We start from the raw sequence: 14,341 nt of genomic DNA on the forward strand, positions 1-14,341 counted from the left end.
ATGGTTTAGGGAACCCGTGAGATGTTACTTGCACGCACAGAGGCACTCGCACGCCTCAGACTGCAGCAGGGGCAGCAGCGGCCGGGACAGCCCAGGCTTGCCGCACCGTCAGCATCCAAGCGCACCGCCGGGGGCTGCCCCCCGTCCCCGACTCTCCTCCCTGCCCATCGGGCACCGCCAGCGCCTGCCCCAGGTACCAGCCCCCACCCGGGAAAACCAGCGGGCAGCGCCAGGGCCGCTAGCACGGCACGGCTGCATCCCGGTGCCGCTCCCAGTGCTGCTCCCGGTGCCGCAGACGGGCCGCGCCGAGCCACAACACCGGGTCCGGTGCGCTCTGCGCCTGGCTCCAAGGGCCATGTGCCGTGTACTACGGGCACAGACTCCACCTTCCCCGGCTCCCGCCCGCCCCCACGCATCCAGGAAGGGAAAAAGAGGAGGAGGAGGAGGAGGAGGAGGAGGAGGGAAGGGAAGGGAAGGGGGTGAAAGGGAAGAAAAAAAAAGAGAGAGGTTGAAAGGAGGGAGCTCGCTGAGACCCACCCTTCTCCCTCCTCCTCCTCCGGGCTGCTGGCCGGGCTTTTGTTTTCCTCCAGCGCCCCGTTTCCCACACGTGATTGCCGTGTTATTGCACAGGGCGCTCGGCGGCGCGGCTGCTGCACCTATAAATACGGAGCGGGCGGGCGGCGGGGGCCCGGGGCAGCGCGGCGCGGCCGGGCGGAGCGCACCCCCCGACACCCCCATGCACCCCGGAGGGACCGCGGCGCCCATGCCCCGCCGCCCGCCCGCCTGACGGGCCGGCAGCGAGAGGCAGCGCCCGGCCAGCGGCGAGGGGAGGGGGAGCCGGCCGACAATGGCGGCGGCCGCCACCGCCGCCAGCCCCGGCAGTCCCGCCGCCGGGCCCCTGCCGCCGCCGGCGGAGCCCTGCCCCAGGAAAGCGCCGCAGTCGCCGCCGGGGCCGCCGCCGCCGCCGCCGCCGGCGCGCAGCGACCCCCGCCGCAGGCAGGCCGCGCTCTCCTTCCTCACCAGCATCTCCCTCGACGGGCGGCCCCCGCCGCCGGGCAACGACGGCCCCGCCGCCCGGCCCCGCCAGGCGCAGCCGCCGCCGCCGCGGCTCGGCAGCCCCCCGGCGGCGCCCGCCGAGCCCCCGGAGGAGGAGGAAGACGAGGAGGAGGAGGAGGACGCCTTCGCCGCGGTGCAGGTGCCGCCCGCCGCCTTCCTGGGCGCCGCGGCGGCGGGCAGCCGCGGCCGCCTCAACTCCTTCACGGCGGGGGTGCTGCCGGCGCCCTTCGGTCGCACCAGCCCCCAGGGCAGCGCCGGCGGCAGCGGAGAGCTGGGGCAGCCCGGCCTCGCCGCCGCCTTCGAGCTGCAGCGGTCCCGGTAAGCCGCGCCGCGGGGATGAGGGATGCGCGGGATGCGGGGATGGGGGATGCACAGGATGGCGATGGGCTCGGGAGGGGCGGGCACGGCCGCCGGGCGGCCGCGGGAAGCAGTGGGGAGGGAGGCCCGATAGCCGCGCCTCCCTCCGCGGGGCCGGCTGGGCGCTCCGCTGCCGCCGGGCCGGGGAAGCAGCGGCAGCGACGGGGATGTGCGAGCGTGTAGGGGCAGGTCAGCGGAGGTGCCCGAGCCTCCCGGGCGGCAGCAGCCGGTCGGTCGGTCGTCCCCGCCTGGGCACGAGTGCCTGAAAGTTTCTCTCCCGGTCAGCAGTGCGGGCGTGCGGCTGCACAGCCGCCGTGCCCCGCCGCAGCCTAGCCAGCTGCGGAGAGGTTGTCACTCTGCTCTTCCGACTGGTGGTGGATTCATCCCGCCGTGCTGCCTATCCTATAGACAGCAAGCTGGAATCCAGTCCTGAGTCAAGTGCGCTGTAGCCAGGTCTGTAGACCACAAGAGGGAAGGAAATCTTTGCATCGAAATCCGCGGATTACGGTGCGAGCGCATGGTTTAAGAAGCGTCTTGCTACCACCCTAAATAAGCTCCTTATCTACAAGCACTTTGTTCCTCTGGGTCGTTTCTTGCCGCCAGGTACTCTTTTGCCTTTTAATTCCCAAAGGACCAACCTTACCTGCTTCAGCTCTCAAGCTGAGATTTCTGGCTAAGAAGGCGCACTCATGTAAAAATGTGTGAATGCCTGTGGACACAAAATTACCTTCCTTCACTTCCTCAACAACATACTCAGATATCAAAGACGGAGGGGGGGGGAAGAAGCGGGGAAGAAGCTGAAGGAAATGACTGTGCTCCCCAAGCCCTCATCGGCAGCCACTCCCACATTCCCCATTTGCCACACTCCCTCCTTGTTTCTCCCTTGGACAAATAGGTAGACTTTGAGTCACATGTTATTGCAAGGGTTTATAAGTGTAATTGAGCATAGATCGCTGTAGAAAAGTCCCATTCAAAACCAACCAGCTTGGAGGAATTGGAGGTATTCCAGGAGAAAGTTATCTTAGCTGCATGCCCCACTGTCGGTTGTTTTCTTTTCCCTTCCATCTGGGTTGTATTGGTGGCTTTTTTGAGCCCCTTTTCAGGTGCTGTGCTAGGGAGCCCCACCTTCCCAAGTAAAATGCCTGCTGGTGGGTTACCACCCTTCTTCTCCCAGTCATGTGTCTCTCAAAATATTTTCTGCAGTGACAACCTCTAACTGCTCTGTGGATCAACTGCACAGCTATGTCATGCACACTCATGCAGTTTAGTCTGTGATGTGATTCTGCCCACAGCCTTGAGGGGGAGAAATGACCCACAGTCCATGATTCGGGAATTGCTTTTTTACTCTTGAACTTAACATTTAAAGACTGGATTCTCCTTGACCTTCTACTTAGTGAGTTTATTATTGATGCAAGATTCCAGTGTTACTTTTTGGATTCCCAAGGATCACCCTTGGTTTTCCTTTCTTGCATGCTTTGATCCTGTGCTCAGTTCTGGGAAGGATGCTTAGATCTCACTGGCATCACTTCACTTAGCCCTTCCTCTTCCACTCATTTTTTTCCTTTGCTCCTGTTTGCCACTTTCTGAACGTTTCCTTCCACAACCCATGCTTTTTTTTTTTTTAAATTACATGAGAACAGAGTAGAGTTTAAGAGGGAAAGGTAATTGCTGTTCTTGTTTACAACCTAGAAATTCAGTCTTGCAAGTTCAGCTGCACTGCTAGCACGCAAACAAACTGAATGCATAGCCCAAGTCCATGGCAAGGGAAGTCACTTAAGGAAACCTTGCCAGGATGCTCCTCCAGTCCTATAGCAGCCATCATTTGTGCTGTATGTTTTCTTGCCATGCGGGCTGCAAGGAAAGTGCCGGTTTTCTCGTGCTGTTTTGTGTTCTTGAGAGCTAGATTTAGCTGTGGTCAAGACCTTGCATTGCTCCACTGATGAGTATGAGGCTCTCCGTTGTAGCACTTGCTTGAGGCTGACACGGGTGCAGGAGAGCTCTGGGTAATGTCCCCGCCTTTGCTGGCTGTGGTGATGCTGCGCGTGTGCCGTCGGGGGCAGACTTTGGCCTGCCTTCAATAGAGCTGTTTCTGTTCTGGAAAAGGGGTATATTTTTAAACATCAGGAACGGGCAGGAACCATGGAGGTTGCACAGAACGTTAGTGCCTCATCTTCTTAATGAAAAGGTGTGGTAGAAGCTCTGATTGCTGGGTTCACTCTTGGCTGCACAGAAGATAAATCACAGGCGTGCACTGGGCTGGCACAAGCCCAAGAACAGAGGGTTCAAGCAGCCCTTCTGCTGCACTCTTAATGCACAGGAAGGAGCCAAATCCCCAGCACACAGCCAGCCCTTCTCAGGGCGACAGGGTGAAAGTCACAGCACCTGCCCAGAGATAGGCATTAGCTCACCTGAAGGATGATGCAGAGAGGAAAATCAGATTTTTTTGGTAGTTCACATGCGCACTGGCTGCCTTTCCTACCACCCTTCTGCTCTCCTTTCAGTGAACTTGAAATTGAGTTTGAAGAGTTGTTTGACAGACTAGTCCTCTGTGCTGAGACATGTAAGTTATCTTCTGTGAAAGCCTTTTTCTGTTACAGTATCAGGCAAGACAGGCTGCCTTATTTTGTTATCTTTATTTAGTTTTCAGAAGCCATTGTGAACATATAATCAGAGTTCCCTGCCTTTTTTGTTTGTGTTAGCAGTTTGTATAATTGCATACTAGTTTATATTTAACAAGGTTATCATTAATGTGGTTTGGGTTTGTGCTCTATGTGTGTTCACAAGACACAAACAATACAGAAAAAGGAATGTGGAGCTTCTAGCTGCTTGGAGGCTAGTATGTAATTGTATGTAAGTGGCAGAAATTAGGATTGTTCAGAAGTTGGCTGGTTGGTGCCAAAGGCTTCTGTCTAGTGTAGAAGGAGTTTGTTTCAATTTGTGGTGAACAGGTGGGTGAGGACATGAGGTTACTAGAAACTAGGGCTGGGGTTTCTTTCATGTCAAATTATAATTTATTTTAATAGCATGATCTTAAATTAGCGAGGAGCTCTGTGAAACAAGGTTTTGGCAGCACTGGTTTAAAATAATTTCACATCCGGCATATTAGGTGATTGTCCAGGTACCTGTTTTTGTGTATGCCTAGAATTCTTGTTGCCATACTTTTCTTTGGGAAAAGTATTGCTGTTTCCATATGTGAAGTTTCCTTTTCCAGTGGGCCAGGTGGTTAGAAACAAACACATGGGGGTTTTTTGTGTTGTTTGGTTTGGTTTTGGCTTTTTTTTCTTGCTTTGCTAAGGAAGCAATTTGGTGATTTGGTTTGGAGTTTAAAGATTGCTTACAGTTGCATTTGTCTTTGTTGCTGTGTCAGGTTTGAAGGCAGATGGGCAGGAGAATTCCTTCTGGGAGCAGCAGGTGCTGGGAAGCAAGGAGAGAATATCTGCTGAGTAATCACTGGGGAGAAGTCCACTCAGAAGGACGCTGAGGTTATCATGGTCCAAATAGATTTTTCTTCAGAATTTACTGACCTACAATAAATCTAATTTCCTGAGTAATTCTAAAATTAATTTACAGTTAGTAAAGCTTGTGAAAATTCAATTTATTTCTACCTATTAGAAAGGAAAGAGCTGCATTTGGCCTCAGTATTTATCTTCTGGAGAGATGCAATGAAGGGGGATGCTGGAATGGTTGACTTGCCTGACTTTTGTAGGGCTTGCAAAGTTCCATGGGTTGTTAGTGCTGGAGGAAGCCTCCAGGATGTTGTTGAGGGGCTGAATCCTGCTGTTTAGTGGTTGCGTTGGAGGGCTGTGAGGTCAGAATCCAGTTCTCCATGGCCTTGGGCAGGCAGTGCAGTTTCAGCCCACAACAGAAGATGCCTCCAAACTGAACACAAGAGAGACAAAAGAAGAGTCTCTCAGAAACAAGTGTCTTACAGGCAGAGTCCTGAAAGGGGAGCAGAACAAAGAGCTGGGGGCACCCTCCACTCTGTGGGGTCATCCCAGCATCAGGAGCTGGGTTGTGAGCCGCTGGAAGCACATCAGCCCTTTTGTGTGTGATGGACACTGCTATTCACTGAACCTAAAGCCCTTCAGGCAGCCTGAATTTCAGAATGATGTATACAAGCATAGCATGAAAACAGCGATTTAATGGTCTGAGAAGTCAATGGGAAGTGCACATGCTAAACTAAGTCTTTTCTTAGGTGTGTGACTTTGTATACCACTGATAGCTGCTGCCTCTAAAGAAGGGGATGCTTATTGACCTCCGCTGTCACTCCAGGAGGCTAAAGGGCCATCCTGTGCCACCCTGAAGGGGGGATGTTCAACAACAGGGTTAAGACTCAGGTAGGAAGGGCTGCTTCAATAGTAGCACACAGTGTACAAGTTCCTCCATGAGTCCTGTAAGGAACACTGGGCACGCCCATGTCCTTCAGCACGAGCACCCTGAGAGGCTGGGTCCTCACACTCACCACGAGCTGTGCAGGGGCAGTCAAGCTTCTGGGTTTTCTGAGCTGTGCATGTGCTGAGCATGACCAGCCCCGCATCACACGGACCGACTTTCACCACCATTGGTCTCTGCCAGCCTTTTCCCTTGTTCAGGGTGCAGAGGTTAGTGCCTCCCTCTGTTCCTTTCAAACTGGTGGACATGGGGTCATCTTCCAGCTGTTAGTTGAAGTTGACCAATGGTTGAGAAGTCATTGGAGTATGATGACACACAGATGGATGGACACCATAGATGCAGCAGCCTTGTTCCCTTACTATACAAGCTTTTAAAAACAGATCCCACAGAAATTTGTTCTGGCATATTTTAGGCTCTTATACTATTTAGCAAGCATCTCTGTCAGACAAAAAAACGTTGATATTCATCAGACAAGGAAAAAAACCCTTTGCTTTCAGTTCTGAGGAGTAGAACAGTGGGACAGAACATAGTGTTCATGAATACTAGGGAATTAATTAGAGAACTTCACAGAGGGACAGATGCTGAGAGGCAGCTGTGTCTGCCAGAGCCTCAGGACTCTGCAGGTTTCAGAGCAAGGCAGCCTTAGAGCTGGACAGGTGAGAGGGGTCTGCCTGGGTGGGTGCACATTAGCCCCTGTGAGGAAACCTAACTGATAACACATGAAAAGTCGTGTTTGTGTTGGCTGCCTTCACTGGCTGCCAATTTAAAGCCTTCTGGGTCCAGCCCTGCCGTGGGAAGTGCCGTGGTTGTACCACACAAGTGTGTGGCTGGTGTGCGGTGACCCCTCATTAGCTGTCGGGAGAGCAGAAGGAGCAAATTTCAGCAGGTTTGCTTATGTGGTGGATGCATTTCCACTACTTGATCTTATCTTTTCACCCTTTTCTTTACCAGCAAAGCTCCTGTGCAGGCAGCCAGACTGGATCTTTCCCTTAGAAGCCTGCCATACAGCTTTCCTCTGCACCATAATACTGTTAAAAGCACCTTGAAATGATGAAGATTGGTAGCAACCATGTGAGTCACCAGCCCTCCAGACCATCACAAAAATGTAGTTCCATGGTAGATAAATAGGATAATGACAGATCATAGTTTGATGATAGCTTTTGGATATGAAGTATGGTTTAGTCTGCAATTATTATGACTTTGAGAACTCTTCTGGCGGAAGATACCGCTTAGCTTGGAACAGTTCAAAACATCTAAAACACAAATCTGAGATTGCCAAGTGTGCTCTCTGAAAGGAAAAAAACCCCAATCCTCTAGTAATTCCGTGATTTCCTTGTTTCAAAAAATAAATATCAGGTGGGCTGTTTGGAGACTCAGTAGTGCAGTGAGTATTAATGGAAGGTAAAGATGAGAAGCAGAACCAAATCTTGATTCATTTAATTTTTTTCTCCCTCTGATTTCAGCTGCATTACTCATGTAATGCAAGTTCTCCACTACATGAATGAAAAGACTGCTCTTTATAATTTAACCTAAAAACGCAGAAGTTTGGTTTTATATGTTGGGACTTAGGCACACTTCTGTAGGCACCAGCTTGTCCCTTGAGAAGTGTGGGAAAGCAGATTCTGTTTGCAAATGGGACAAGCTGGTGTCTACAGAAATCTATATGCAAATATCCACAGAATTCACCCCTGAACGTTTGCCAGCACCTCTGAGGGTGTACGCAGCCTTTATGACAAACTCTTTTCTGGACCCAGAATTGCTATGGGTGGCTGAGGGGCTGCCACCAGATACCAGGCTTAGCAACGCAGCAGGTGCAGCAAGACACAGAGCTGGCTCTTTTTCACAACCCAACTGAAAAAACCCTTGCCAGCTTGCTGTGAGAAGTATTCTTTCTAGAAAATGGAAATGACATAATTTGGCATATGGAGAGTATCTGCTTGCTGGCCTGTCGTTTGCAAATAACATGCTGAGAAATTTAAGGAATGGTGTTTGTTTTCATAAGAAGGGCTTTCAGAAGTTTCGTTTGGTTTTCTTTGTTTGTTTGTTTTTTTTGCTGCAAGGGTAGAGTAGAGAGCCTGGTAGAACATTTAGGAGAAGAAAATTTAACAGTAGTTGGAAAAAACGTGATGTGCCAGTGAGAGACTTCTAGGACTCTCGGGATTTGCTTCTCAGTGTGCAATATGCAGATTTAGGGGGATACATATTTAAGGAACCATGAGGTTCCTTTACAAGGGCTACTGTGTTATGTTCGTAGCAACTGCTTTCCTGTCATCAATGCTAAATGTATTTTCTGTTCTCATGATGTATTTCAAAGCCAGCGCTGCTTTTAGAAGCAATGTTTCAGGGTGTTCGCCTAAGGAAGGTTTTCTGTTATGGAAAATGGAGAAGTGAAGCAGAGGCTTCACTTCTTTTCTAGAAGAAATATTTTTTTTTAAAAAATAACCTTTCACCTCACCTATGAATATAAAGCACAGTTGTATGTTTTTAGCAGCAGTTGTGTTTTTCCCTGTGTTGTTACAGATCAGGCTAGCAATTTTGTGAAATTGAGGTTTGGGGAAAGATTCACTCACCACAATTGAAATGTGTTTTCCACTCATTGTGTTGGATGACAGAGGAAGGTATGTGCTCTCTGACAAGGGATCCTGAAAACCCTGGGCTGTATGTTTACCTATGTATAAAATTGCTCAGTTAAATCAAGCACCAGTGTATGATGTTTTGCTAGTAAGTAAATCTCTGCAATATCAGGGCTTTGACTCTATAGTATTGGTGGGATTAAAAAATAGAAAGCTAGAGAAGTTTATCATAATTTTTCAGTCAACAATGGATTGCATTTTGGTGCTCCTAGAGATAAACATATTACCAAGGTAAATATGATTAGGTTTTCAAATCTGCATGCTGTCTAGGCAAATCAGACATAGACACATCATTTTATAGGTAAAGGCATTCAAAAGAAGCATACATTTCCCTGCAAAGAAAAAAAAATAGCCGTTTATTGTGTAACAGGAAAAATCTGTAAGGTGACATTATGATGACTTCTTTCTGCGCCATGTAGCTGGAACTGAGCTGTATGAAACAAACAGGGATGAAGCTCTTGAGCTTGCTTTTCCCTTTCTCTGGTCTTTGGGTAGGATGCTGAGCACCAGAAATTCCTCAGTGCCACTGGGTTTGCAGCCTGCTTGCACTAAGCTGTTTTTTCAGCTGTCCGTGTGCTGCCTGCTGTGTGTGGCTTCACCCATGACTGTGCAGGTCATACCTGCAGATTTTTTTGTGTACACAAGGGATAGAGGAGTGATACTGGGATGTGGTGATGGTGTCAGTGCAGCCTCAGTAGGTATCGACCACAAGTACTGTTGCTGTCCTGGCTGCTTGCGTCTTCTGCAGTGTGGGAAGGCTGGTGACAGGTTTCTCTCTATCCTCTCCCCTCTGTGGGGCATCGTTTCCTTTCCCATTTCAGGATGAAGAAAGAGCCACTGAAGGTGGCTAACAGGGTTAGTAGCTCCCAGTAAGGAAAGTGAATGGACAAATGTGGGAGGCTCTAGCATTTCCAGCATCATTGTTTCAGGGGGGTCTGCCATGGGTGAAAGTGCAGGGGGATGTCCCAGCCCTCCAACAAGGTTGGATGACACAGAGGTTGATATACAAGAAAGGGGAGAGGAGAAGGCGAGAGACCCCAAGCTGAGCTCTCTGCCTTTTTGGCAGGAGGTGTACATGCTGGCACGGTGGCATGGATTTAGTTTCATCACGACTGAAAGATCAGGTATTATTACCATTGCTTTTTACAGAGGTAACTCACAGCACTGGAGCAGTCTGTTGCCCACTGCAGCTCCTAGCAGAGAAGTGGATTCCATCCGCAGCCTGGTGGTGTGCCCTTTGAAGGGTGCAAGCAGCACAGCTTCGCCAGCCTGCTTCAGAAAGCGGTCTGCTGAGTATCTGCTAAATTTCCTGGGTGCATGGTGCTGGAGAATGGGAGAGCAGAGCCTCACTGCCCCAAGGAGACAGGATGCCTTTGGCACTCAGGGAGGACCACAGCTGGAGGGGTTGTCTGGTTTCATCCAGTACCCCCAGCACACGGAGGGATGAAGAAAGGGGGAGCTAGGAGGTGAATGTCATGTAAGGCCCTTTGCCTTCAGGCCTGCTTCAATCACGTACGTACATTTGTGTATGCACAAATGCAGCCCTTAGCCACAGTTCACAAAGCTCTCTTTGCTCCCTGTTCACAGTGACGTGCTGCACTTCCAACCCCACTGGACTCAGCCTGTGTGAAGGGTGTAGCATAAAGCAGAAGCTAGATGTCAGCTGTGGTCTGAAATGTGTCTTGAAAATATCTTTCTGGTTTTTTAACTTGCCAGCTTTATTCTTTGTGTTTTGTCAGTCACAGACAAACTTTTATTCTCCTGTTGCTTTCTGCGCCTGTGTTAGTACCTACAGATCCAACAGAAAAGGAGATGAATTTCCTCCTTTTTCAGTCAAGGTTGCAATCAGCTACACCCAGACAAATGCAGAGTGACAGAAGTATTGCCCACGTGTCCATGGGGTGTGGTGGATGTGCACAACAGGGAGTGAAGTCCTGGTTAGGTGAGAGCTACATTAAAATGAAGACATCCATCTTGATACCTGGGACGTGGGCACAGTTGAGGAGGTTTGGCAGTTACAAGCACACCCGGTAGTTCCCTGAATTTAGTTAAGTGAATGATACTGTTTCTGACTGCAACACATGTAGATGTTTCTTGGGTAATAGGAAGAGAATCAAAATAGCTTTCAGATGCTACAGTGCAAAGTACAGTTTAATCGCCTCGGTAGGTGAGTCGTGCAGGTGCTGCATCAGGTTATGTAAAAAGGTGTGGAAAGCTCTCTGTCTGTTATTAATAGCTTTGGAAGTGAGACCTTTAAAGCACAAAGGGTTGTCTTTGTATTTTAAAAACTGAGTTCACGTAACCTTCTGTCTTCAGCACATTGTGTATTTTAGGAACCTCCTTAATTTTATGAGGCTGTTTTCCTAAAGCAAAACTGGGTTTGATTTTTAATTGGTGGTGTTCACTACTTTGTAGAATCCCATCTTTTAGCATAAGCTAATCCAGAAGAAGTGGCAGCTCAGAGGTGGTTGCTTAAAAAGGCAGAATTATTTACAGCAGAACACAAAGTGTCACTGTCAAGTACCTCCACTGTGACCTTTGAGATTTATTTGGAAAATCCGTATTTTTCCATGTGCATGACTCGACTCAGGGTAAAATATTCTTCTATTTTAAAAGGCACTCCAGGTACTGCAGAACTCGAGAGCAGCCTCACAAGTAGCAAGTGTCTGCACACATTTGTTTTAAGGACAGACTTCATTGTCCGAGGCTTTTTGCTTCTGTTTGTTTTAAAGAGATTATTATAAATATTCGTTTCTTGTTTGTTCATTAGTTTCCTTATTGATGTAAGGCTGTTCAAGTCAAAGATAGTGCTAGGGTGTAACAGGGAGAAACTTCAAGCAGACGCATTTGAAAATAAAAAACGCAAATTGTATGAATATGCCAGCACCTTAAATGGGCACTTTGAGGGTATTTTGAGTATTTTCTGTTGCTGTCCTCACGCTCTTGTGGGAAGGTTGAATGGATGATGTGAATGGAAATGTGTATTTTCTCAGTGTGTTTGTGAGCTCACAGGCTTCCTTCTCCTGGAAGATGTAGTGTTGCAGCAGGAGCAAGGATTTTTTTTACAGTGTGGTACCAATGCTGTGCTCAGTGCTGTACAAAATGCCATTACTCCTCCATATTCCTTAGGAGCTAAGCCCCAAGCCCGTGACCTCTTGAGTGCAGTAGGGCACTGCAGAAGGGTGTAGGTTGTAATTGGAATTCTCTCCGTTGGGGAGGATGGGCTGAGAGCAAAGAGGCTGGCATGAAAAAGCCCTTGTAAGCCACTGCCTGGTTGCAAAGATCAAGGCGTCTGAAAACGAACAACCTTTGAATTAATTGCAGGGTTGCTCAGGTACAAATGAGAACAGGATTAGGCCTGTCTTTTCTATTTTAAGTGCAGAGGTAATATTTCCAACCTGTCGAGTGATTGCATATCTTGAATATCTTACTAGATAAATGAATGTGATAGCAGCAGTTGAGGGTGGCGCGGTCTTTCGTGTGACTGGCACTTACCTTGCAGTTGTTGCAGTTCTTTGTTTTGTATGACCCAGGAATATTTCAACATGGTCTTGTCTGGTTGTTTGTTTGTTTGTTTGGAGGGTTTTTTGTGTCATTTTCATATGTTAGAAGAAACTATCTTTTGAGAGGCTCTTGACCCTCACATCCAGTTTCCCAAGATGAGGGGTTATGGTAGTGAAGACTTCACATCCCTGGTGAACTGGGGAGGGATCTGTTTTCTTCTTACTGGTCAGTTGTGGGCTGTCTAGATTTTCATTTTGTAATGTGGTAGATTCTGCAAAAATGGATATTATATTTTTTTTAATTCAGTTGTTCACATTAACAGACATCTTTCCTGTCTGTTTAGTGGAGAAGGTGAAACAGGAAAACCAAAATTTCAAAATTGTGTGTCACATGTTGATGGCAGTTTGTGAGCTTGATCAATATAGAGGTCTGATGTCATACCCAGTATGGTTTTACCCTTGTCCGGGGCTGTTTTTAGATGTGAACATGCAGTGTCTGAGGAAGTAGTGGTTTCTGTTTTGTGTGGTCTGGTGAGGAGGGCTCATTTGTTTAATCAAAAGAAAGTAAAAAGCCCCACTTTTATACAAAGTATAGCTGATTTCATTTTCAGTGGAAGCAATAAGGCAAAATTTTGGCTGTGACTTCTATGTAAGTAGCTACCAAATGACCCTTCATGTTGGATCCCTCCAGAGATTTGGCAGGGGGAACCACACCAAGGTTTTGCACAGAGGGAGAGGGTTGTGGTCTTCCATTGGTACTGCTGTCTGCAGCTTCTCACCCTTGTGAGAAGCACCTTTGTGTTTCCCCCTTATCCCAGCCAGATGCAGATGGTGTTTGGCAAGCACATTTCTGCATTTATCTGTTCTGACCTGTCCAAGCACGAAGCCATTCCACTCTTTCCTCCATGTTAGACAAGCTTGTTACTGTTCAGGTCTGAGGAGGCAAAGGGGACAGAAGAAAACAGTGCAAGTTTTGCATAATTCGGTTTTTTTCCTGCTGCTGTGGGGGCCATGGCCTTCATATAGTGGCACTTTGTTCAACCTTCTTCCTTTGCAGAGACTTGTGGGGTGGAGAGAAGATGCTGCGGGTTCTCAGGCAGCTGAAGAGACAGCAACAGAAGTGCTGTTTTGGTTCCATATCTGGACAGATTCTTAAGGTTCTGCTGCTTCAAAACGAAAAATAAAAGCATATGAATCTCCTGTTTCCCAAACAGCGGTTAGCAGATCCTGCCAGGAGAGGAAATCTTCACAGTTCTCATTGTTGGTCTGTCACAGGTAGATGAATGCTGGTCTGTTAGCACTTGCATCCCTCATTTTACTAGATGAGTTTGTGGAAATGGTTTCCTGGTGTCAGGATCGAGTATTCCAACTACCACTGCTGGTAGTGCTACTCACTGCCCCACAACATTGCCTGTGAGGGGACCTCAGCATTGTCTGCAAACCCCATGTCTGCTCCCTTCCCCACTGCTGCAGCCTCCTGACACCTTCTTGCCCGGGAAATCTTCACCACAGGCAGATGGTGGTGACCATCACACTACTTGACCATCCCTTTCCTTGCTGACATTGTCCTGGCAGTCTGCAAGGCTGCACAGCGCCTGTTGGAGCGTGGCAGGGGGCTGGAGCTGTCACTGTGAAGGCTTTGGATGTGCTTTTCTTCAAACAATAGCTGTGTGTCTACATTATATTTGTTCTTATTAGTACAATCAAGGATGTTTATTCTGTATTCATGGCTGTATTTATTCTTTATGAGGTGCAGGAATAAGTTTTTCTGGTTGCTAAAACAGTTTTTCCTGTCCAGAACTGCTGCAGTTCTGCTCCCAAATTTGTTTTCCATTTTTTTTTCTTTCTTTTTCTTAAAAACCTTCAAAACATGTATGCATGTTGTGGTTTGGTGAAAAATTAGTTCATATATTAAAAAGAAGGGAAGGAATACTCAGTCCTAGGGCCTCTTTCTCTATACCCCTTCTGTCTAATATGAATACAGAGAAGATTTTGTATGCAAGCGAGTTCAAAAGGATGTTAAACAGTTTGTCTTCATGTGTTGTTGTATTGGCATCAGGATACTCTTTTCTGTGTATTACTTAGCCAGATATTACATTATAGATAATCTGAAAGCTTTAAGTTACCAAAAATATGCTACAAAAGTGTATGTTTCATGAGCTCCTACTTAAAGCAAAGAGAGAGAGATTTACAGATGTACATTTATAGATGATAAAACATACTGTTGGGGGGAGGAATATTGTTGCTTTAATAGCCTGTCTGATAGCCTCCTTGGAAGTTTAAGTATTTTTGGTAGCAGCTTTGTGGTCTGTACCCTGTTGGCTTAATAACTGTCATAAAATGATGTGACTGTTACTGGCGCAGGTAAAATTGAGCTTGTGTTCAGCTCCCCGGGAGGGT

The 14,341-nt window shown here is 48.1% G+C and overlaps 1 protein-coding gene across 2 annotated transcripts in view; it reads left to right on the forward strand.

Annotated features, from left to right (window-relative positions):
- The first annotated feature begins 488 nt into the window (after window positions 1-488).
- Window positions 489-14,341, forward strand: part of CABLES1 (Cdk5 and Abl enzyme substrate 1) — a 71,201-nt gene continuing 57,348 nt past the window's right edge. Inside the window, exon 1 of one of the 2 annotated variants that reach the window (XM_048289381.1) lies at window positions 489-1,374. In XM_048289381.1, the coding sequence (XP_048145338.1) occupies window positions 848-1,374 (527 nt within the window). In that variant the 5' untranslated portion in view covers window positions 489-847. Of the gene's footprint in view, window positions 1,375-1,847; window positions 1,867-14,341 lie in introns of those variants that run through there. The other variant, XM_048289382.1, reaches the window with a different exon arrangement.

The sequence above is a fragment of the Corvus hawaiiensis genome, chromosome 30 (genome assembly GCF_020740725.1).
Source record: "Corvus hawaiiensis isolate bCorHaw1 chromosome 30, bCorHaw1.pri.cur, whole genome shotgun sequence".
NCBI lineage: Eukaryota > Metazoa > Chordata > Aves > Passeriformes > Corvidae > Corvus > Corvus hawaiiensis.